Source organism: Coturnix japonica, chromosome 3 (genome assembly GCF_001577835.2).
Source record: "Coturnix japonica isolate 7356 chromosome 3, Coturnix japonica 2.1, whole genome shotgun sequence".
Taxonomy (NCBI): domain Eukaryota; kingdom Metazoa; phylum Chordata; class Aves; order Galliformes; family Phasianidae; genus Coturnix; species Coturnix japonica.
This window is the reverse complement of record NC_029518.1, coordinates 80,554,524-80,578,980: the sequence shown is the minus strand read 5'-3', so window position 1 is coordinate 80,578,980 and position 24,457 is coordinate 80,554,524. Positions and strand designations below refer to the sequence as shown.

Below are 24,457 nucleotides of genomic sequence, written 5' to 3'. Positions count from 1 at the left end.
GATGCTTAAATAATTAAGACTCAATCTGGTAGTTTAAAAATAAATAACAGCCTCTGCAACTTCAGATGCGAGAAGGGATGAAGCAGAGCACAGGAAATGCCAACACAAGGGCTGGTAGTTATTGGAAGGTGAGCGCTACCCTGCGTGGGAGACAGTTCCTTTCTTCCTGCCTGAGATATGGCCAGCACAGGAGGGAAGGTGAAGCTGGGGAATGCAGGCATTGCCAGGACGGCACCAGCTCCCCGATCTGCTGCTTCATTTCCTCACCTGACCTCTCTAAAGTTCTTGTGCTCTTATCAGTCAGAAAATGAGAACGAGGTCATGGCATAGGAAGCTTTGTTTCAGAATAACCCTGTCAGGAGAACTAAGTAAACACAGGGGTTGTTTGTTCATGTTTATCTTCAGAGCTTTCAATTTGCTGGGCAGTTTTATCAGCGAGCATTTAGCGAGCAGTTAAGGGCAGGACAGTGTCTTCTTGGGCTGTGTGTGTACTGCGTCTTGGATTCCTAAGTGTTTTGTTAGAAGATCTGCAGGTTTTTCACATGTGAAGACAACACCATTGGCCTCACTGCTGAGTGCTGATGGAAATGCTGTCAATGTGTTTGCTCAGGATGGACTTCACAGACCCCGTTATCAGAGCGGGATCGATGAGGCTGGAGTTCAGAAGAGGGACAATTAAACATTATCAAGGATTCAGACAGAAAGGACAGGCATCATGCAGATTCTGCCCTGTGTTTAGATAACTTATTCAGAGGTCCCCGACCAGGGGGTTTATGTGTGTCTCAGGTCTATCATAATCCTGAGAGAAGAGGCAGAATGCTGAGCCGTGAGTGGCCCATCCTGGGTATCTGCAGCAGACACAGCTGTCCTCACTAAACCAACTTGCTCCTTGTGCAATGATAAGTAAAGAGAGCAGGCTAAATGGCCGTTAGTGCTTGAGAATGCAGATAGGAGGGCAACAGCTGGAGCAGCCCTAAGTAGAACTGAGAGTTGGTGAGCTCTAGCACAGCACAAAGAGCTTGGAGTAGAAAGTCCATTAGTGTTTTGCTTGCAATTAGCCTGGACAAAGCGATGGCAGTGTGCATTGCAGGGAAATGAGCCTACAGTTTATTTTATTACTTTTCTTTTCCTGGTGGCTGGGGGAGGTGAGGAACCAGATCTTCTCTAAAACCATAGAATCATAGAATCACCAAGGTTGGAAAAGACCTAAAAGATCATCCATTCCAACCGTTCACCTATTACTAATGGCTCCCACTAAACCATGTCCCTCAATACAACATCCAGTCTTTCCTTGAACACCCCCAGGGTCAGTGACTCCACCACCTCCCTGGACAGTAGGGATTATCTAGATGTCCATGTTATGCATATTTAGCAGTGGTTCATCATGCACACTGTAATGAATAGGTCTGTACTGTGATTTGAAACAAATTAATCCAATTTTTTTCTTGATCTGAATGAACAGCCATCATTTGTGACAGTCATCTCAACACAGATCCTCAGTTCTGCTTGAGTTTGCTTTGGCTTCGGTCCAGGCTGACTGTGGCAGTCCCATGTTCTTTATCAGTGAGATAAGTGGGGTATGATTACTCACTTAAACGCCGGACTGAAGTACCAGGCTTGGAATTTCAGCATCTCTCTGATCAGAATATGGCAGTTTCTTCTCCCGTGCAATGCACAAATGATTTACGCTGTTGGTAAAACTTCATCTAAGTCTTTTGATTACTTGAGTGTTATGCAGAAGTCTTCCGGACAGGCCTTTCTTGGCAGTTCTGTACTTGGCAGGTGCTATGAGAAGAGGCAGGGTGAAGCTGTGGGTTTGAGACTTCAGCACAGAGCTGGTGTGAACACACTGACTCTATTGCGAGGGATGATGACGTTACCAACTGCTCTAACTTTTGAGAGTGCTTTTGCTTTCTGCCATCAAGGGCAAAACTCTCCCATGCAAAACTGCAGGCAGGGCACTGCCCATGTGTTTCTAACCCAATATCATACATTTCATATTAACAGCAGTTACTTTCTTGCACCTCCTCTTCTTATATCTCCCCCTTCAGTGTTCAGTGCTGTAGGTAAATGATTATTCTCTAGGACTGTATCAACTCAGCAAACCTGTGATGTATTTTAAGGGCCAGGCTTACCCCAGAGGCAGAACAGATGGTGTCCTGCGATAGCCATGTGCTGATTTCCAGCCAAACAGCACATGCATTAAAGAATTGGAAAGGTTTCTATGCTGTTGCTGATAGTGTGCTTTTCTTTCTCACAGTGCTTCATGTCAGAGGGAAAAACTGGTGAAGATCCACTCTTGTCAATGTTGCTTATCTTAGTTACTTGAAATACATGCATTTTTCTTTGGTGTCGTCAGTTGGCTGCTAAGCTTCGACTGCCCCGAGCTTAGAAAATATTGAGCCCTGTGGATCTTGCCACTGTATACTGGCTGTTTTCCCCTTGTGGCACTGCTAGATGGCTGCCACTGTCCATAGGAGACATTAAAGGTGTTTCTGATGAGCAAATAATAAAGGAGCAGGTAATTACAAGAGTCAGGAAGATAAAACACAAGGAAAATAGCAATCACTTAACCAAAAGGCACGCACACATACTCAGCTAGCTGTGCGGGTAGTGCCTACATGTCATCCTGAACCGCTTGGTCCTGCATTATAAATGGCAGTCAGAGGCACAGCTTTCCATAGGAAGTAAAGGAATGAAAGAGTGAAGAACAGAGAATAAGAGAATGAGAAGGAGAACTGGCTTGTCCTCACTGCTGAGATAAGGTCAATGCAGGTAGTGGATCATTTACCATACAACGCACCTATCTGACCCCAAGCCCCAAGGAATGGGTTATTTTCCTGCTTTCAAAAAGGCAGTTCATCAAAGGTCTCCAAACATTCACTCCTTATTCCTGGATAATCTGTCCTGCTTACTGTACAGAGTGCATGGGCAATCAGGTGTGCTCCCACATAAACTCAAATGGAAAACAACAGTGACTGTACCTCTGAGAGGGACGTGATCCTGTTTGTTTGCCATGCTCCCTATCCACTTCCCTTTAATCACAGCCACTGTAAACTGTTTGAGATAAATTCTATTGTTGAGAGAAAACACGGACCCACTGCCTAGAGCTAAGAGCAAATTGTACCATCTCAGTGCAAAAGAGGCAGGGAAAAGTGTGTTTGTAAGTACTCTGACTTATCTAAAAGCACACATATAAATCTGAATTGTTGTCATTCCTTGTTGGAATTCAGAGGTGGACTTCAGAGGGTTCACACTGGAATTCTGAAAAGTGAACCACCCCAAAGAGTGGAGAATCATAGAGTCATAGAATTACCCAGGTTGGAAAAGACCTCAAAGATCATCAAGTCCAACCGCAGCCTAACCAGTACCCTAACTCTAAAAACCCTCTGCTAAATTCATATCCCTGAGCACCACATCCAAATGCGCTCTTAAACACATCCAGGGATGGTGACTCACACCTCCCTGGGGAGCCTATTCCAGTACCTAACTACCCTTTCTGTAAATAAGTGTTTCCTAACATCCAACCTAAACTTACCTTGGCTCAACTTGAGGCCATTTTTCCTCATCCTGTCACTTGTCACCAGTGAGAAGAGACCTGCCCCACACTCCCTGTAAGCACCTTTCAGATACTGGAAGAGAGTGATAATGTCTCCCCTCAGCCTCCTTTTCCCCAGACTAAACAGTCCCAGCTCCCTCAGCCTCTCCTCATAGAGTTGATTTTCCAAGCCCTTCACAAACCCCGTTGCCCTGCAGTAAGACCCTGGGCACATTCCCTGACAGCAAACTGCCAGCAGTACATTACTGAATAATCTCTGGTGAGAGATAATGCCACAAATGCACATCAACTTTTGTACAGGGGAAACTTTGGTGTAAGTATACCTGTTATTAATGAGAACTAGTTTGGATTTCCTTGGGAATCATAGAATGAATCATAGAATACCTTGGGTTGGAAGGGACCTTTGAAGACTATCAATCTAGTCCTACCCTCCTGCCTGGGGCAGTGACAGGAGGAGGGATGGTTTGTTTTCCTGTCTCCTAGGAGTCAGTACTGCTTTTATTTTCCAGATGTGAACAATACTGGATATGACATTGAGGTAGATAACACTGGCTATTCATCCCTTCCTTACCCCTTGTCTGTTTGACCACTTTAGAATGCAAAACTAGCTAAGTGCATATACTAAGTTCTTATCTGATCAATTCTAAAGAAATTCTCTATTGTATGCAGTTCTTGTAACTGGCTTTTCCTCATTCAAAAGCTGGAGATTCAGTATTATTGGCCTACTATCTTTTTAATGCATTATCAGAGTAATTCCATGCACTGACTTGTCCTAAAATGGAGAGCTGTAAGGGCATATATCCAACCTCAGATTGTTCCTGTGTTTTGAAACAGAAACCACAAGTCCTTTGCTGTGCTCTGAGAAGCCGCCTGAAGAAGCCCAGATACACTGGAACTGGCAGTTGATTTGAGTGTTGCAGTACTGCAAGGCAAATAACTCGTGTGATGTGTGATTATCTCCCAGAGTGTGACAAAGCTGTAGGCTGGCAGGAGGTTGTTTCTCTGACTTTCAGGCTGCTTTGCTTTGTTTTTAAGTAAGAAAGATATTAAGTATTGTTAGGTTTACTTTCCTTCAGCTCCGCGATCCCAGATTTCATAAACCTTCAGCTCTTGCTAAGTTCCTGCCCAAAGGCCTCTGTGTCATCCTGTGTTTCAGTGAAACACGGTGAAGGACCAAATGTTTCTGAGCAGTTGCTGTGGCTCATTCCCTGCTGCATCCGGCCTGGGGTGGGAATCACTGTGCTGGGATGTCCTCAGACCCCTTAGTCTCTGGGAGGGCTTCATGGGGACAGAGGGACACAGCTAGAATTCAGAATCTCTTCGTTCCTGCCCTTCAGTGAGTTGCCAGGCTTCATTTCAGCTGTGGAAATAAACTGTTTGTGCTCTTATTTCCTGTTGGAAGTGAGAAATGAAGTATATTAGCATAACTCTTCACAGGTTGAAGCTGGCACGCGGTGCTCTCACTGTGGGCCAGGCTTCTAGCTACTGTTCATGCACAGGAACTTGTTTGCCTGCAGGGACTCACTTAGGTGCTCGAGCCCTTACATATATTTAAACTACACCTAAATTAGCAGTGTGTATAACAAGAGCACTTACAGCTGCTAACAGCCCATCTTGGCACCAGAAGCTCATATATATGAGAGTGCCTCAGTGCTCTTCATCACAGTATCACAGCAAACGTGCTATAATTAGATGAGTTAAGAATTGTCTGATCTCCAACTTATTGGTGAAATGCACTACATTTCGGATGCAGTGGCTGCTGAGAACAACCACTTTGAAGCTGTAGCTGAGCACAGGTTATCCTCACACCCACCTCACCTTTCACTTGAACGGAGATTTCTGTGTGGACTTAACCACGCATGAATGGTCTTTGTAAACAGCTCTGTTGTCTTTCTGTTGTATACCAAGAGAAGCTGAATGGAGTGTGTTTCTTAAAGTAATTCCTTTACATGTGGACCTCCACCAGCATTAAATATCAGGACTTTATTATTTTATACAGCACTTTTGCACACACTCCCTGAATATGTTTCTTCCACGGTGTGCAGAGCATCCTCAGTGACTCAGGAGGAATAAGCAATTCCTCCCTTTATTCTGTGCAGGCTCCACACCACTCATCCTTTACCTTTTGCACGTAGCAGGTGCACACACTGAACAGTGTGAGCAAGGTCCTCTCTTTGATCTGCTGCCAAACAATACACCACCAGCTCCAATATATCTTGCTTACTTCGACCTACTTTCATGAGGGAAAAAAGCATCGCCAAAGCCTATTTGTTTTTGCTATAAGCTGCTCCTCCTCGTGTCATTTTGACAAGGTAGTTGCCTTGTTACATCTCTTGTATGGATCATTGACTGTGTCTCTTTCTATAAACATCACAGCTTTGCTCCAACTCTGGCTGCAGCACTAACCCCACAGGAAAGGCAGCTCAGAGTTTCGACTTCTGGCCCAGTTCTCACGACTGCAGCAGCAGTACATTAATCATCAAAGGCTCTCGTTTGAAATCCCCATTCTTCAAATAGTTTCTTATTTGTCTCTTCACTCTTGGCTGGTTTTCGGCTTCCACCCACATGGTAAAGGCTTGTCTAATAATGGCAACAGCATCAAGTCTATTAGGGTTAGAACTACAAGCAAACTCAGCATAACTCACCCTTTTGATTATATAAGGTTGTTTTCTTTAAAGGATAGTAGGAAAGTGCATTTTGTTTAATAATAATACAGTCCTGACACTCGGGCCTGTGACATGTGGCCCTGTGAGTGCCTGAAGCCACAGGGCTCTAATCCTGGATGTTCCTGCGCTGTGTCTGGTACAGTGAAGTCCTGCTTCCTCTCTGCACAGCTCCCATGGGCCATGACCGAGGGCAGGGCTGTTAGCTGCCCCGCTGCTTCCAGCAGATAGCTTTGTTATACTTAGATCCTGTGTTTATTTCAAGGCACAGTGCTTGCCTTTCTTCTGCCCTTTCCCCAGCCCTAATGTCTGCAGGACCAACTGGAAAGTCTCTGTCATGTTATCCCACGTGTGGTGATGGCTGTGGGGAGGAAGCTCAGCATTCCCACAACCAGGGTTTTAGGGGCGGTTGTTCCAGGGCCAACACAGAGGGCTACACAGGCACTGGAAGGCTTTGAGCTCTGCCATCTGTATGTTAGCACCGCATCTTTGTTCCTGTGTTTAACAATCACATTAATCAGTGTTTCTTACTACACTACTGCACTCTATAGTGTGTAGAATGGATTTTGTCATGAATCTGCAGGCAAAACACAGGCTCTCAAAATGAACAAATGTGTGTAACTTCACTTTGTAAAACACGATTCCTGGTTTGAGATCACAGCACAACATCCTATACCTAAAAGCACACACACAGAACCAAGAAAGAAGGCTCAGAAAGGGAAGCAAAGATGATGTTCTTAGGAAGTGACCACAACTACTGCAGAGAAATCAGTGTCAGCAAGGTCAGAAAAGACCTCTAAGAGCATCAACCACCATGAGCACTAAGCATGTCCCTCAGTGCCTATCTAGAAGACGAACTTAACACCCAGGGGACTAGAAAGCAGCCACAGTTATAGCTAATCACCTATAGCAAAAGAGTGGAGTAGTTTTGGAATTATAGTTAACAACATTTATATAAGCTGAACGAAGCTTAACATGGCGTAGGTTTGCTTATTTCATTTGTAACAAGGAAGAGACACAAGAGAGACTGATCTGGTTTAGATCTTCACAGCAACAGGTCCCAACTTCTGAAATTGCCATTGATTTTTACAGCAGAAGGAATGAGCCTCACACTGATTTAGATTGGATTTCATGTGGCAAACTGTTCTTGGGTCATGACTAATTACATCACCGGGTAAAAGCTATTAACAACCTTATGTTTTTTATGTTCCCTTTTTAAATGCCATTTTATCTGATGTAATTTCTCACAAAGGAAAAAAAAACAACCAAACAAACTGCATTCAGTCCAGTTTTAATTACCGAACAATACTTCTGCATTCTGTACAGAAACAGAGCAGTGAAATTCCAGATAGCACAGACCCGGACTGGAGAGCAGTCACCCTGCCTTGCTAAGAAGTCAGAGCTCAGCAGCTGAATGGCAAAACACACCAGTGTGCAAATAGAACACGTCATTTTAAAACTCCTTGACAAGACCGGGAACATTGCCTCAGGCACTTCTTTAGATTCAGTTGACAAAGGCTCATTCGCCAAGCTGTAATCACCCTATTGCTGACGATTCCCAAGTGCCAGCCCACCAGCCCAGCTCTGATTTTGCTCAGAGAGCTTCAAATCCAGAGGAATCCCACTAAAGCTGTGAGATACGTTTTGGTGCCTGCTTCAGTACATATAGATTCTCACCTAGGTTTCAACTCAGGCATTCCCAGCTGTCCTTTGCTTTTCATTACTGACTTAAAACTCTTATCAAAATCAAAACATTATCAAATGCAGCCCCACAGTTTTGGATCTGGCATCAGGGCTCAGAAGCACGTATTATTTCCACAGAGATCTATGACAGCAGATGGGACAAGACACCCCTTTTCCAAGAGCATCAGAGCAAAGTTGAAGCAGGTAGCCCTCGCCAAGCTCACTGGGTTATGCACGGCACAGGAGGAGAATGAAACAAGCAGCACTTCCAGCACAGTTTGCTCCCAAGGGATGGTGCACATCAGGTGTGGGCTGGGCCCAGCCCTTGCCAGGCAGTGATGCTGTTTTCCAGGCTGTGAGTCAGGGCTGCCTCTTGCCTCAGGATGTGCCATTGCAAGCTGCACTCTGAGGTACTGCAAGGCATGTTTTAATGGGGAGGTGAAGGGATTTGGGTTAAATCCTCAGACAAGCAACTGTTTGGTTTGGTTCAAGCTCCCTCCTTCTCTTCAGCTCCAAGGCACTTGAAGATGCCAGTAACATCTTTGGTGGAGCCCAAGATGTTACAGTAGATTTGTATGGACTAATTATTCATGCCCTGCCTTTTTTACATCACCAAATGAGGCACCCTGCCTCAGGGCAGGAAGCACCAAAGCCTTTCCCTGAGGTGCAAGGTGGAGGTGGGACAAGTGCATATTTCTTGCAGTGAGCATGGTTTTACAAAGGGAAATAAGGAACGGAGATATCTCACGAGGCTTCTACTGAAAGCCATGGACCTAAAGGAAGGAAAATATGGTATTATTCAGAGCCCACTGCTCCGCTGAGCACGGTGCTTGTGCAGTAGAGAGGTAAGCCTCTCTCTGTGGGTACTTTCACAACATCCACTTCCTCTAAAAATACATCCTTCCTGTGTCTCCATTCTTCTTATTAAGCATCACTTAAATTGCATGTATTTATGGCTTTGGCAGTTCCTTTTAGTTAGCTGGGAACAAGAATCAGAGAGGAAACTCCTTCCTTGGTCCCTTCCAACCCAAACCATTCTATGATTCAATGAAAGTAAAACTGAAAAACGATGGAGATGATTCAGTGAAGAAAACAAAGGAAAGGCACTTGAAAAACAATAGCCACAGAGCAGAAATTAGATAAGATTTAAAGAGATGGTAACAAGGAAGTGCTGACTGAGAAAAGCAGAGGAAACACTGACTAAACTGTAAAGAATACAGCCATTCAGACCAAATCTATTTTACCATTCTCTTTTGGAATACCAGTGGTGAAAAATAGGACTGTAAATATCTTACTTTGAACAGCAATAGAAGCAGTAGTGTTTCTTGGAAACACTTCCTAACACCAGCAGCACAGCCAAAGGCAGAGCTCCACAGACTGCACCGAGGCTGAATCCTGCTCCCAAAGAAAGGCACAAAATAAGAAACAAAACATACCAGAGGCTGTAACGCTCAAGCCAGGCCACGGTACAAAGGGCAATCCTGTATGTGCCAGGAGAGCTTTGCTTTCCTGGGAAAGAGGGTGCCCTGATGTGCCTGCCAGCCCTGTGGAGGGGGCACGTGAGGGCAAGCACCAGGAGAGCCACCAAGCACAGCAGGGAAACAGCTCTCTGCATGCAGAATGGAGCAGCTAATCAAATAGCCCTGATTATTAGCAGCCCCCTGTGGCTTTTTGTAGGGTGCTAATCAGCACCTTGGCGGTTTTCCAGCCTGCACGATTACCTTCCACCGTATGACTTTAAACCAAATTTGGTATCTTTCTTCATCTACCAGCTGGGTAGATGTTGGGTGGAAGTATCTGTGTCACAAAGCAACTGCAGCTCCCGACCTATAGGGTGGGTGTGCTGCAGGGTAGGAAATGTCCTCATACCTGTTTTTCATGTGTTAGTAGGGCAAGTCAGTTAATGGTTTTGTTGCAGTTTCAGACCACGGGGCTGGAAATTGCCCTGAAAGTACAAAACAGGGTCCCAGCCTTATTAGGGTCTGAGTGCTTCTAGTCCCACTGCCTCCTTCGAAAGCCCTGACTATAAGTGCCATCTGTATTGAAGGAAGTGTGTGTGCAACCAGGCGGGTTCTCAGATGACAGTTGGCCTCCACTGCTTATGTGCTATCATCCTGCGGAATTACCATGTAAAACCTGTTAGCTGAAAGGATTTAAACAATGAGACTCATTTCACAAGAGCCAAAGGCTGAGCAGACATGACAGAGCTGATGGCTGCCCGTGGGAGCAAGCTGCTGGGAGCCAAGGGCTGTGCTCACCTCCAAACCCAGGTGCCTGCCACCTGCCTTGCTCCCACTTTGCACTTCCATCCCCCAGGCCCACGAGCAGAATCCACCCTGCTGCTGCCACCACAAACCTGGAGCCAGCTATCACACACCCAGCTACTGCGCTTCGGTCAGCAAACAGTGCTCACTCATCACCGTGATTTACTTTCAGAATACAATGCAAGAAAGAAGGTCAAATCCTTCTCTCGGCTCAGTTTGGACTTTGGGGAGCTTAAGAGGGGGAGGATATGGCTCTGAATCTCCCAGCAGTCACACTTGGCACTCTGAGCCTCTCCTTGCAAATGCTATGGGATCTCAAGTAGTTCAGCCATTCTCCTATTGCAATTGCTCTGGAAGTAAAAAGGGAAGGGAAGGGAAGGGAAGGGAAGGGAAGGGATGGGAAGGGAAGGGAAGGGAAGGGAAGGGAAGGGAAGGGAAGGGAAGGGAAGGGAAGGGAAGGGAAGGGAAGGGATCTGTTCAGGCAACCTTGGCTGCATGTTTAATTGTTCCTTTGTTTTTAAGCACATGGAAACTGATTTACTTCTGCTGCTGACCTCTCAGAGAGGAACTACTACTGAAAAACTCAGAGAATACAGGGGAAAACAACTGGGTTTTGAACATGTATGGCCAAAAGCCCCAAAAGAGCCACTTCTGACAGAGAAAAAAATATATGAAAGGATTGATTCCCATTAGATACAAACCTTTTCTTTCCCCCAAAGCCATAAGAACAAATGCCCTTTGTTTTCAGTGCACTTTTGAAAATGGTGGCAACGAGAGCAGGGAAATAACAGTCGTAATGCCTCACTTGGGGAAAATGTATCAGCACTTCCCGTCTTTGTCAAGAAGGCATTCCTCAGTCCTGGCAAACAGACAGGCCTGTGCTGTACTGTACTGTGCTGTGCTGCTCTTCGAAAGGGCTGACAATAGCAGGACATGGGGAAATGTTTTTAAGTTAAAAGAGGGAAGATTTAGGTTGGATGTTAAGGGGAAGTTCTTCACTAGGAGAGTGGTGAGGCCCTGGAACAGGCTGCCCAGGGAGGTTGTGGATGCCCCGTCATTGGAGGTGTTCAAGACCAGGTTGGACAGGGCCCTGGGCAACCTGATCTTGAGGTCCCTTCCAACCCGGGTCATTCTGTGATTCTGTGAGTGCAGCCTGTTGGTTACACTGAGAGCTGGACAAGTGGCATATCAGAATATGTAGCCTCCTACTTTGTGTTGTAACATTTAGCAGCATTGTTATGCAAAGCGTTGTTGGAATTGTGCTGTTTGCTTCTTCTCAGCCTTAAGCATAAGGTGTAGTAATGACTGCTGGGAATAAAGGAATCCCAAGGATTAAAGGTGCCAGCGGCCTCATTCACCTCTGCCATCCAGATCTTCCTAAGTCTTCTGTCAGTGCCACAATATTAGCCACAATGCCACGTGTCCTGCGGTGATTCTGTATCTGGGTAGGGCTGTTGGTGCACATGGGATATTTCATCAGGGAGAACAGTTTCGAACTTACACGAAGAGCATGGAATTGCTAAAGTCAGATTATAAAGAAATAACTGTTTATTCAGTGTTTTTTTTGTTCAAAAATGTTATAAATGTTTGTTTCATTCTTTCTCTGTCAAGTCTCCTGCATGATCCTTGAGGTCCCTTCCAACCTGGGTCATTCTGTGATTCTGTGATTCTGTGGGTGCACGGGTGCTGCTCCTGGAAGCTGTGCTCCCCTTTTCTACTCCCAGTTGTCAAGTTTCTGCCTGCTTGGGCGCTGCTGGATAAGCCTGTTAGATAAGCACAAGCGCCTTATTAGTATAGAAGTATTCCTAAGCTCTTATGACAGTATTTTTACAGTGCTACAGAGGGTATGCCAGCTCAGTATCTTTTGCCAAGCATCAACTGCAGGAGCTGAACATATGATGATAGCCATAAATGTATCTTGCATGGTCCACAGAGGGTTATAAAGAAATAACTGTTCTCGATTATTCAGTGTTTTTTTGTTCAAAAATGTTATAAATGTTTGCTTCATTCCTTCTCTGTCAAGTCTCCTGTCCAGAATAAAGTTACTGTCAAAGAAATACTGACTGATGTGAGTCCTTACATTGTGCATGGAACAGCCTACCCAGGGCAGTGGGCACAGCCCTGAGCTGCTGGAGTACGAGGGAAGTTTGGACAGCCCTACAGACACTGGGTTTGGATTTGGGTGTACAGAAATGCTCAGCTTTTGGGAAACATCATCTGAACTCATTTGTGAATGGATCGGGCTGGTCTGAAATTGATGAGATGTATGAAGGGATCGGAGTAGCTGTGGTTCTTGGCATCTGGCTGCTTAGAAGGAGAGAAGTGTGCCAGTGATGTCCTCATCCAAATGGCTCTTAAACACATCCAGGGATGGCGATTCAACCACCTCCCTGGGGAGCCTATTCCAGAGTTTAACTACCCTTTCTGTAAAGAAGTGTTTCCTAACATCCAACCTAAACTTGCCCTGGCGCAACTTCAGGCCATTTCCCCTCGTCCTGTCACTTGTCACTAGTGAGAAGAGACCTGCCCCACTCTCACTGTAAGAACCTTTCAGGTACTGGAAGAAATTCTGTTCTTTTTCTTTTCTATGGTAGTAAAGCCCAATAGGGAGGATAAGCCCTTGTTCAAAAAGCAGAAGACACCGTTATCACAACCTGTGGATTGCCACTGCCTGTTGCTCACCTCCCAACTCTATCCCTCTGAGACTTGGGCATTGTAGGTTTGGATGGTGATTCAATTTACACAGGTCTTTTGGTGCTCCACAGTGTTTGGAAGGTACTTGTAGAGATGCCTGAGAAGCTTGGAGATCTAGTTCAAACTTGGAGAAGAATCCAGAGCTCAGGCACTTGGAGAAGGCAGTAAATGAGCAACTGTCTGATGCTGTGGGCCATCTTGGAGAAAACCATCAACATAAATCGACTTTGGCCACTCCTGTTCTAGATTAAAATTCACTCTAAGACAACGAAAGCTTCTGAGTTAGGATCACTGCTATGAGTGACATAAAGCTTCAGCTGCCGCCATACAGCAGTGTGACACAGCCACTGTCATTCATGGTGTCGTCCCTGCTGCATTAGTCCCAGCCACCCCACAGGCTCATTCTCTCAGAGCTCCCTTTTCTCAACAGCAGGTTTGATGCTTCTCTGAGGCATATGAAGTTACCATTATTACCCCAGAAGTGTTTAATTCCTTTCCAGTCTATGTGTGCCACACAGAATGATGTACACAGAGGATGGAAACCACAGCTCTGCTCACTGAGAAAGCATTGTTCAGGATTGCTGTCAAGTGTTCCTGGTTGCACACCCAAAACCTGTTCCCCATTAGCCACACGCATCGAAGCTCCCTGCCTGTTTTGCCACATGCCGAAGCTCATGAGGTAAGAATATAAAAGCATTCATTGGCAATCATCTGTGGATGTCTAAGTGTCAAGGAGTGGCTTAGAATTAAAGTTGTTTTGCTTTGTATTTAATTTTCTTTTCGAGATAAAATTTTGCAACCAGAAAGGCCTCTGGTCCTAAACAGCACACCAGCCTCACCTCTTGAGGACCATCAGGCACCGCAGACACCATCACTTTGCCACACCATGGAATCTCCCCTGGGTTTTTCATGTTTGCCCACTCCTGGGCTCCCTCCCAGCTGCCTCCCCACTCTATCTGGTTGCATTTGTTGGCTTCTCTTCTTCTCACCTCTCTTCTATGGACAAAGAATCTCCATAGCTGCTGCCTGCTTTCCTGTCTCTGGATGAAAGCAGAATTTCATCTGCCTACCTCTTTGCAGACCATTTACAGATGTGCCAGCCCTGTCTTCTTTTGCCCACAATGAAATCTCAGTGCCTTTGAGATCAGAGGCCAGATAAGTTGAGCTTGGCCCAACTGGGACTCTCCATGTTATGGAGTATTTCCTACCCCACTTAAAGAGCTTTGGAGAGTAGCTGCTTTGTCACTGGCTGCTGCTGCAGGGCCTGTCACAGCAGCCTACACCCAACTGGGAATGTGCCATGAGGACATAGCACCAGCATTCAGTCACTTCAGTGTTATCTGTAATGTCCCCTGGAGGCAAGACACATGGAGCCTGTTCTAACATTGCTCGGCTCACAGACTTCTTCTCACAGTAGGTATCAGATGAACATGAGTTTGGCTTGTAAGTTCTTCCTGCCAGTGGGCTCCACTGGTAAAAGCTGTTACAAAGATGTCTCTGGTACAGGCCAAATTTCTACATGCTCTGTATGTATTTCTTCATGTTAAGAGATAAGAGATGGAACAAATCCATGTCCTCCTTGTGCTGGGGGCTCCAGAGCCAGATGCAGTACTCCAGGGGAAAGGGAGGGGGGTCTCACAAGAGCAGAGCAGAGGGGCAGAATCACCTCCCTTGACCTGCTGGTCACACTTCTCTTGATGTAACCCAGGATACAGTTGGCCTTCTGGGCTGCAAGCACACACTGCCAGCTCACACTGAATCTTTCATCAACTGACACCCCAAGTCCTTCTCCTCAGGGCTACTCTCAAGCCATTCTCCACACAGCCTGCATTCATGATTGGAATTGCCCCAGCCCATTGCAGGACATTGCACTTGATTTTGCTTTTCTGAGGCAGGATGAGAAACATGGTCTTGTTCTGGTGCCAGGTTTGGATTCAGGGCACTGTGTCAGCTCCTGGCAAGGCCCGATGCTGCGCTGTGGGAAGTCAGAGCCCCAGCTGAGGGACACAGCAGGCTGCAGGCCATAAATGAAGGGCAAGAGACAAAAATCTGAGATATGTTATTTTGTGCTGTTCTCTGAGCAATCTTAGATAGGAATTTGTTGTTGTTGCTTTCTAAAGTAATGTTTGCTGCCCAGAAGTGATCACTTTAAGAGCAACTCCTGCCTCATTTGGGGAGCTCTGTCCTATTTCCTGGCCTGTGCAGGCAGCTGCTGCAGCAACTGGTGCTTCTGGCTGTGTCCTCTGCTGTCACAGCAGCATGCAGCGTGGCCTGGTGCTCCGCACAGCAGCAGATGCCTGCAGCCAGAACCCTGAGAGGGTTTGGACCTGAAATACCACTGCAGCTGCGACTGTTTTCTCTCCTCCTTCCCCCAGGACTGCGATTCTCACTTCCCAGCTCGTTGCCCTGCTTCTGAGCCTAGGAGGCCACCTAGGGCCGGCCTCGGGCTTAGCAATGAGCTTGTCCTAACTGTGGTGGGAGCAGATCCCAGGCAGGACCGTGACAAGCAGCAGGCAGGACAGGCCGCTCTGCGAGGCCTGGGTTCCGTGCTGGGACAGGCGCTGCATGGAGGAGGCCGAGGACAGCACTGCAAGCATTGGGCTGCGAGGATAGCGGGCATTAGCTATGCAGCCCTGCATCTGCGTGCCCCTGTGGGAACAGGCTGAAGGCACGGAGCCCAGTTTACCAAGTGGTGTAAAGGGAAGATTAAACGGAGCTGAAAAATGCCGGAGCCGGAGGTCTGACACTCGACCCCGTTAGCTTCACTGTCAGACGTTGTTCCTGCCTCTCGCAGCTGCTTTCACCTCACACGACCTCTCCTCCTCCTCAGCAAGTTCCCAGAGTTGAACCCTAATCCTCTAATAAAACTAAACACGGTGACTGCATCAAACATGACACAATTTCTGTCACAGGAGTGATAAAACCTTTGCTATCAGCCCTCAGGAAATACAACTGTTCCTGTGCTGAATGTGAGACCGACTCCAACTCATGCAAGTGACAAACACATACTGCAAATTTTATTTTATTTCCTTATTACACAAACTAAATGAGCATATATGCCTACACCTTGATTAAAACAAATTCACCACCACATGGAAAAGCATTCTTTTTATTCTCTAAAGCACACCTGTGAACACAGAATAAATTCTAATGTCAGTACATAAAAGCCTCTCTTTAGTGCACCTTGTCAATGCAGTTTCTCCATTAGTCCTTGGTAAAGATCATTACACCTCAGATATTTATATGCTCTTGCATTAAGCTTTGCATAACGTATCCATAATGCAATGCACTTTTAGGAATCAGTTAAGAAGCTAAATTAAAAGGCCCCGTAAGTTTGCTTTATTTACAGTTGCAATGGCTAAATTTCATGTATCTTACAGTCACTGCCAGCACTGGCTCCCAGTTAAAGGACTCATGCTCCATGGTCTCCTTCCATCTGCTTTACAGACGGGGTGAAGTGGCCCATACTTACGGCTCTGTAGGTACCTCAGCTACCTGTATCAAGTATAAACACGCTGCCAGAAATATCTTTAATAGTGAATGATGAATGAGGAACTCAACCATTAGGAAGAACAAAAAGGTCCTTGGTTTTGTGCTGCAGTTGTTACTGACTGTGGGAGCAGCAGCAATGCAGGCTTCCCCCAACAGTTAAAGAGTGCCAGAGCCCAGAGCAGTCACCTCTGGTTCCTGCATAAGGACAGCTTTATGCTCAGCTCCCATTTCCTCTTCTATCACTTCCCTCTTTCTGTTCTGTTAAATCATAAAAAGTGGGGCAAATTTCTGAACCATTATAAGAAAAAAAAATGTTCTGGGAAAAGATGGGAGTTTTTGTTGTATGACATACAGGTTATGAAAGAACCTGGCAGCACTTACGTAAACCTGCAGTAACCAGGAGACAGGGAGTTGTGCTATCTGAATAGAGATAGCTCTGCTCCTCCAGTTCTACACTGCACACCCAGATGTAATTCTTGTGGCAACCGAGAAACTGCTGTAGAGATTAACGAATGGGATGCACATGCATTTTTCTGTTCTTAAGCACTTTCAAAACCAAAATAGAAGGGACAAGTCTGGGAGTCAGGTAGGTTAAGAACTTTTTTTCCTTTCTTACACAATAAGATAGATTATTCAGCACATTCCAGGTTAAAAAATTACAGTAAACATTCAGTAACTGGAATGCATATAATATACAAGTACCATTACATTTACAAAGCTGTTCAGGACAATCTTCCTTTTCTAAGCATAAAAAAGTTAACAAGCTAATTCACAATAACTTTAGATACAGTGCTTATTAAAATACATTGATGTTAATCATAAAAATATTTTACTATTTACATGTACATTGTATAAACCTTAACAATAAGAATATGCCCATTTTAGAATGCCTTAAACCAATATTTAGGCATTGGCCCATTTAATAGTGCAGTATCCCTGTTTTGGTCTTCACACCATGAAACTGTAGCAGATTCACAGTATCTTTGCTAGTGCTTTGCTAAAAGACTTTCTATTACTTAACAAACATTCATTACAAAGGGTCAGTTTTGTTTCCACTCGGCTTCTTGTTAAATCCTACCCCCAGCAGTTCAGGACATTCTGCCTGGCCTTGTGCGATTTGGTTGCATTTCCAGATAAGGCTGTAATTCATTTCATCTGTTATCACGCTGTCCTGCTTGTAGTCTGGGTGCTGTGCGATGAACTCCCTCATCCATCGGGCGACTGTCATTAATTCTCCTGAGGGCAAAACGAACCCAAATTTCAGTCATACACCTAACGTAGCAGTAAAACACAACATCCTACACACAATTAATGGACAGTTCATACTTTCATAGGAAACACATCCCTTCTTTTTAATGAGGCTGAGCTTCAAGCAAAATTCAGCTGCCACATCACTGACAGCCCCAAACACTTCTGGTACAATCTTCACAATTTCAGTCCTTTTATAAAGGCATCATGCCCAAATGCTAGCACAGGTGTTACCAATAGATTGGATAGCAAGAGGTCTTTAACAGAAAAGCTGTGTGAGACAAACCAACACCACTACAATAATGACGCAGGGCAGTGAAGCACTGGCACAGCTGCCCAGAGAAGCTGTGGATGCCCCAACCCCAGAGGAGCTGGAGGCCAGGCTGGATAGACCCTGAGCAGCCTGACTTGGTGGGGGGGGGTTGGAACTGGATGATCTCTAAGGACCCTTCCAACTCAAACCATTCTCTGATCTTATATAACTTTCCATCCAACTCAGCTGCTATCTCTGCTTCATATGCCCTTAATTGCTCTCTTACTTTTTCCCTCTGGCAGTTCCCCTAGCAGAAGACAGGCAGGTTCCCAATTACACCAGCTCCTAGCTTGCACACACTGCCCCTGATTCGCCATGCAGGGTACCTCTGGTCACAGGGCAGCCATCAGATGCCCCAGGGTCCCCAGCACTAAGAAACACATACTGCCTGCAGGAGACCTGTGTCCTTGTGAAGGAGCAGCTGTGAGTCAACTGGACTCCAGCTTTTAGCCTACTAAATCTTGCTCCTGAATGCAGTACACACAAGTCAGTACAAGATAAAGGTAACTACGATGACAGGATGCATCCCTCAAAAAACAAGTTGTGCTTTCAATTAATGCAGCCAGTGTTTTATACTACTTCTATATAAAAGAGTGGCAGAACAAAATATATGCAAGTTGAAGGTGATGGACAAACGAGCACAAGCTCTTACCCACCAATCAGGTGTGTGGCTGGGAGATGAGCTGAGTGTAACAAGAGAGATGCTCCTCAACTACCACCACTAAGAACAGTACAGCCCATACCAACACGGACACCTAGTGGTCAGATGGCCCAACCACTCTGCACTCTCTACTAAAAATAAAAGATGCTGCTCCTAAATGCATATATACCTGAGGGACAGAAGCCTTCTACAAACAAGTAGGCTTTGGAAAGAACATTTTCAGTAAAAGCAACAATTAATTGAAACTTGTTACCACTCTCAAGAGCTGCTAAAGCATTAAATTATGAGGCAGGAGAAAGACTTTACTTTTATCTCAGCTTTAAAAACATCTTTACCTAGAAGGTTCTGTAGCAATCTTCAGGAATTACAAAGGAATGCAACACTAACTTAAAACCAAAGAATGCATCATCAACAAAAACAATTTCTGTTTTGAGTTCTAAGACGGTGGTCCTGAGCAACCTGGCCTAGTACCAGATCTGGAGCTTGGTGGCCCTACCTGTGGCAGGGGGCCTTGGGACTTGATGATCCTTGGGGTCCTTTCTAGCCCAAACCATTCTATGACTGAAATTAACTGTCCGGCTAAACTGAGTATGGCAGGAACAAGAAGGATTCTTGTATCAGTATAAAGCTGCTACTTACTGTTAAGCCCAGTTCTGAATTAAAGCCTTTGGTCTGCATCTTCTACTCAGTATACTGCTGCATTTTAAAAAGGACCTATCTTTCTTATACCACCTATCTTAGTAGCATCTTCCCATTTTTTTATTGTAGCATGCAAAAATGGGAAGAATCTGGTTTGCTTTGACTTGAAGGAGTTTTGCTACTTACAGAAGAGCCTTCTTATCAGGGAACTGAAGACAAGTCCCCATGCTTTTGCACATCAGAGCTTAACCTAACTTAATGTCATCACACTTTAGAGCCACATCCACTGCCAGGCTATCAGACCTAGCTCCACATACTCATAAAACTAAAGGAGAGGGGATTAGTTTATGTAGAAAGATACACCACACATTGGCAGAAGTGCTGAAAAAATATCTCAGAAACTTCAGCTTGGGAGTACTGTACCAGTTAAGTTCAAAAATGGATCATGAAACATTTATGATCAGAATTAAACATGACCTGATTTAAGCCAAAGGACACATGTGAGCCCTCTGCTCCTAAGATTTAACACTCAACCAGGAAGCCACAGTTGCCACTAGTTCTACCCAACTGACGACTACAGAACATCCTTTTTACTTTGGAAGTAGAAAAACAGCAGGAAAATCAGTGCCCGAAAGTGTCAAACATACCAGATGCTCTCTTTTTTATTAACTTCAGGTAGTTCAGGATGGTGCATCTTGTGTCCACATCCACCTCCATGTTTTCAAGGTAAGAATTCAAAATTGGGATCAAACCGGGAAAGACTCCTTCCTGCATGAGAGAACACAGTCAGCATGAAACATGCTTAGTGAATACTGGGAGGATGGAGCAGAGGGGAAGGCTGTATGTTCCAGGTAAAGAGGCTACGACCTTCCCGTTTATAATTGTATCGATGCTCATTAAGGTGTACTCTTCTGCGTCTGTGCCTGTCCCGTTTTGTGCTGAGCCACATCCATCCACAACCACATTTCCACCTTCACAAGAGACAAAAGGAAAGAAGAAAGTCAGAAGAAACGTGGTAATTACTGACAATCACATTGTTAGATTGCTTGCTGGGATACCTTTACAAATATCCTTTCTGAAGTAAAACATTCCCTGCCGAACAGCATCTCTTTTCTGGGCCACCTTCATATTCTCATCCACCTGGCAAAACAAATATTGCAAAGATCAATGGCAGCTCAGAAAGCAAGGACTCTCCAAACCCTCACATTAGTTTGGAGTCTCATCAGTTGACAAACCTCTCTATATTCTTTCTGCACCTAAACTCTGTTTCAGTTTTAACAAGTATTCAATACATTTTTTGGTGCTTCTGAGCCATTCCATGTAACAATGTCACTATGTACTGTATTATTTATGGAATCTGAATTCCATGACATAAGTAAGAGAATTTCTCTTTGTAGGTTTGGTATGATTTCATATTATAAGGGATCACACCACCTGTACGGTACAACTACCATTAGTTTACAACTTCAGTATATTTCTCCATTTTAATTAAACATGTTAAGAAAAGCACCAGGAGCCCATGGCAATGCTGCACACAGCACTGGCAGTGCTTTTCACTATATAGTCTGCCAAAAGCCTTTAAGGTTACCCATAACACTGTAGGACAATTCTGTTAAGCTAAAGGTGAGGTACCCTGGTTACGTACCTCAATGCATTTATTAAAAAAATGATGTATTTACAGAGCTCTTTCATATAGCTGTCCTACAGTAGCCACTTGATCCTTCCTCTTTTTTTCAGACTTTGCCCTAGAATAAATGCCAAAAGCTTATTTCTATGAATTCAGGATAAACTTATGTGGAGATTTAAAAGAACTGGCCACTGGAATTGAAGACTTCAAATTTGTGCTGGGAGAATAAATACGACATTGAGTCTGGATTTTAAAATGTAGAAATTGAAGGGACTAAGTGGAGATAATGATTCTATGAAATTAGACATGTAAAGAGTTAGGTTTGGGATCCTGAGAACAGCTTTATTTTGACATCTGTGTCAAAGCATCTTTCATAGATACTCCATTTTGGCTTTGCGTAATAGAAACATGGGTAAGGTGTACCCATATTCTTACTGCTAAAAGCTGAAAGCTAAATTCACCTGCTCTTTTAGAAGAAATAAACAACAGAAATAAAGACATTCTGTAAACAGTTTCTAAATAAGGGCCCATCCGCCACTTCTAAGGTAGTCATTAAATACCAAGAGGCAGCTAACAACAAACACCCCTGCAAGCTTAACTCCATTAGATGGCAGTAAAATATTTGCAATTGAAGAACTTAAATTGAAGCAAGTTACTGGTCCAAATGAAAACTGACTGAAAGACAGAAATGACTGCCCAGTAAGCACACACTTAGTAATTCCTAGATTGCAGAGAATAAAAGTTAAATGTGATGCAAATATTTTGCAATTAGCTCCAGCAAATCCCATCTTTCACACCTACCTTGGACAAAGGAATGAGAAAATCCAGTTTGTATGATAGAATCACTCGAGTTAGCAGTACCACAAACACAACATATGCAGAGTTTTCAAAGTCTGTTAACTGGACCTAGACATGAAAGAGTTAAGAGATGGAATTACACTAGCAGGAACATGCCCGTAGAAAGAGATGACTGTCTGAGAGAGTTCAGAGTGGTTTGACTCCAACAATTCACACCAATGCGTGAATTCATACACATTCTACTGGCAGAGACAGCTATGTATGTGCTGGAATGACTGTGCCTTCAAGTGCACAACACAGCGGACACTTCAAGTTCAACCCTTTAAACCAATGCCAAAGTGCAGCTGTGTTTCAAAAAGCTACCAAATAATCTGTATAATTAGAAATGCATAATAGCTTTTAAATTCCTACTTAAGGGACTCAACTCAGACAGCAATAAAATAAAAGCACTTATGAAACACTGAACAGTGACAGCCGAATTGTTCAGTACCAATAAAAGTACTGGAGAAGTAAGATCCCTGGAAACTAAATGAGCCTTTGCTTTCAGAAGTCTTAGTACAAGCCTAATATCCCTTTCCCCATTACTCCAAATCTATTAGCATGCTTTGCTGTGCCACAGTGGATTCTCCTGTCAGTTACATTCCACAGTTCATGTCTGATTAAACACTGCTGTCCACTTCATTTGCATCTAGCAACTCAGAGGGAAGAAAACACAAGTAACAAGAGTCTGATACTGAATGGCAGCATGTCTAGTACTTTTCCACTTAAAAGCAAACAGGTTTTTGTGCTAGCTGACTCCCTCCTTACCTCCATAGGCCTGAATTCCACTCTCCATCCTATATCTGAATTTGGAGGCGGTGGTTTAAATCTCATTGTCTGCCAGTTTGTAGACTGAATGTTCTGCAAAGCACAAGAAATCATCTGTTACACTTAAGATATGCATCATTACATAAAATAATTAAAGCAAAATGAACCATCTTAATAACTCCCCAAACTTAGTAACTCCAGTTCAAATTAACAGAGAAATAGTTCCAAATTGAGTGAGGACTTTCTAAAAAGCATAATGCAACTACTCAACCTCTAAGCAACTATGCTATACCTTCTGGGCTGAGATTAAACAGGTCTTTTCCTAAGGGACTCATGCATACAAATGTAAAAACACATAAAAATACCATGCTATGATTACAAAATTATGGCTACATTATACAGATAGCCATGAGTCTGTGTAAGAGAGACACATGCAAGAGAGATGTCATGCAAATAAGCTTTCAGGAAGTCATACAGAAAAGGCAGTTCCCCATATCAATTACATACGTAACAGGTTTGTGCCCTTTTAATTTTTTTGTGTTTAAAATACGAGGTACCATCTTTTTCTAAGTAAATGATTAAACAGAAATATGTGCTTATCACTACAAAGTCATATGCTAAAGAACTACCTGAAATGGAAAATTAAGGAAAAAGAATATTCTTAGCCAATATAATCAATCATCCTCCAACTAAGCAGTACTATAAAGAAAGTGAAATTTCACATATGTATTTATTAAATTCCTCTACGTCAGACACAACCTCAAAATGATCGGATTCATTTGCATCATCTAGATGTATTTTCTCCTCAAACAAAGTCAATGGGTCTCGAATAAACAAGTGTGCAATATGCTGTGCCAAAAGGTGGTCGATACCTACAAAAAGAGAATTCAGAGAAACAATTCAAATGCAGCAAAGGAGGCTTTAAGAAACCATTTCTTTTAAAAGAACCTAAAGCGAAACAATCCACCTCTGTACTACTACCTCAACCCACCACATCCTGTTAAAGTCAAAACAATGATTTTGGGAAGGAAGGAAATGATTAAAGAGAAGAAAAGAACAAGATCTTCTTTGGAAGTGGCAGTTGGATATTGGTGTGGCTGCCATTCTGTTTGCTGATGTGCCTCTGTGCCACGTTTCCTAAAGCAGATCTGTCTCTCCACAAAAGTAAAAGATTAGTACATGATTCACTAAGCTTCTCATGCTGGAATTAGGGACAGTTTCTAGCAGGAATATATCTATATCTATATCTATATATACATGTTTTTAAATCTTAAGATCACAGCGCATAGATACTTTCTGAAAAGGAGTCACTCTCAGGGAATCACAATGATTGAAAGAAAAACTAAAATATCCCCACACACTGCAAGCACAATTCTAAACCTGCTCATAATGAAGCAATCACTTACCTTCCTTTATTAGGTGCTCGTAGATATCTTTGTCTATTGTCAAATCAATGTCATTGTATTTCTCACCACATTCAGATAGATAACTGTCTATGGAATCATATCTGGATTTACTGATTCTATAATGGTTGTTCTTCAGTGGCTATATAATTTAAGAATACAATATTTTAACAGCTTGTTAACAATGTTACCTAAGATTTGATCACTAATGACACTTATGTCAGAATTATTATGCCTCAATTAAAATTATTCAAAGCATGAATCTTAAATGGAAACATTTTCCTGATGTAATCAACATTAACCCGACTATCTGGAAAGCATTATTATACCTATTTCAACACATACTGATGCAGTTTATTACACACACATTGCTAGAGATGGTCTTAAACTGGGTAGCTCAAGAAGTATTTCAAGTAGACTTACTTTTTTCTTATTGTCACCCTGTGTGCCTTTAATGCCAATTCATGCTTACAGAAACTCCTGAAGTTCTGGCAATTGATCTCTCCATGTAGCTCCAGTTTACACTACTGGATTACTCAGCATCACGTGCTATTTAACTCAAAACAATTTCTACCTTTTAGGCCTAAGCACAGAATGGAGAATTTA

At 43.8% G+C, this 24,457-nt stretch overlaps 1 protein-coding gene across 2 annotated transcripts in view; it reads right to left on the bottom strand.

Annotated features, from left to right (window-relative positions):
• Positions 1 to 15,854: 15,854 nt before the first annotated feature.
• The window catches only part of GCLC (glutamate-cysteine ligase catalytic subunit), a 29,860-nt gene continuing 21,257 nt past the window's right edge, over positions 15,855 to 24,457 (bottom strand). For both annotated transcript variants that reach the window (XM_015859244.2, XM_015859245.1), the window contains exons 9-16: positions 23,855 to 23,993; positions 23,208 to 23,320; positions 22,449 to 22,541; positions 21,645 to 21,749; positions 20,275 to 20,356; positions 20,084 to 20,187; positions 19,864 to 19,984; positions 15,855 to 17,591 (exon numbers count right to left, since the gene is read on the bottom strand). In XM_015859244.2, the coding sequence (XP_015714730.1) occupies positions 17,386 to 17,591; positions 19,864 to 19,984; positions 20,084 to 20,187; positions 20,275 to 20,356; positions 21,645 to 21,749; positions 22,449 to 22,541; positions 23,208 to 23,320; positions 23,855 to 23,993 (963 nt within the window). In that variant the 3' untranslated portion in view covers positions 15,855 to 17,385. The remainder of the gene's footprint in view (positions 17,592 to 19,863; positions 19,985 to 20,083; positions 20,188 to 20,274; positions 20,357 to 21,644; positions 21,750 to 22,448; positions 22,542 to 23,207; positions 23,321 to 23,854; positions 23,994 to 24,457) is intronic.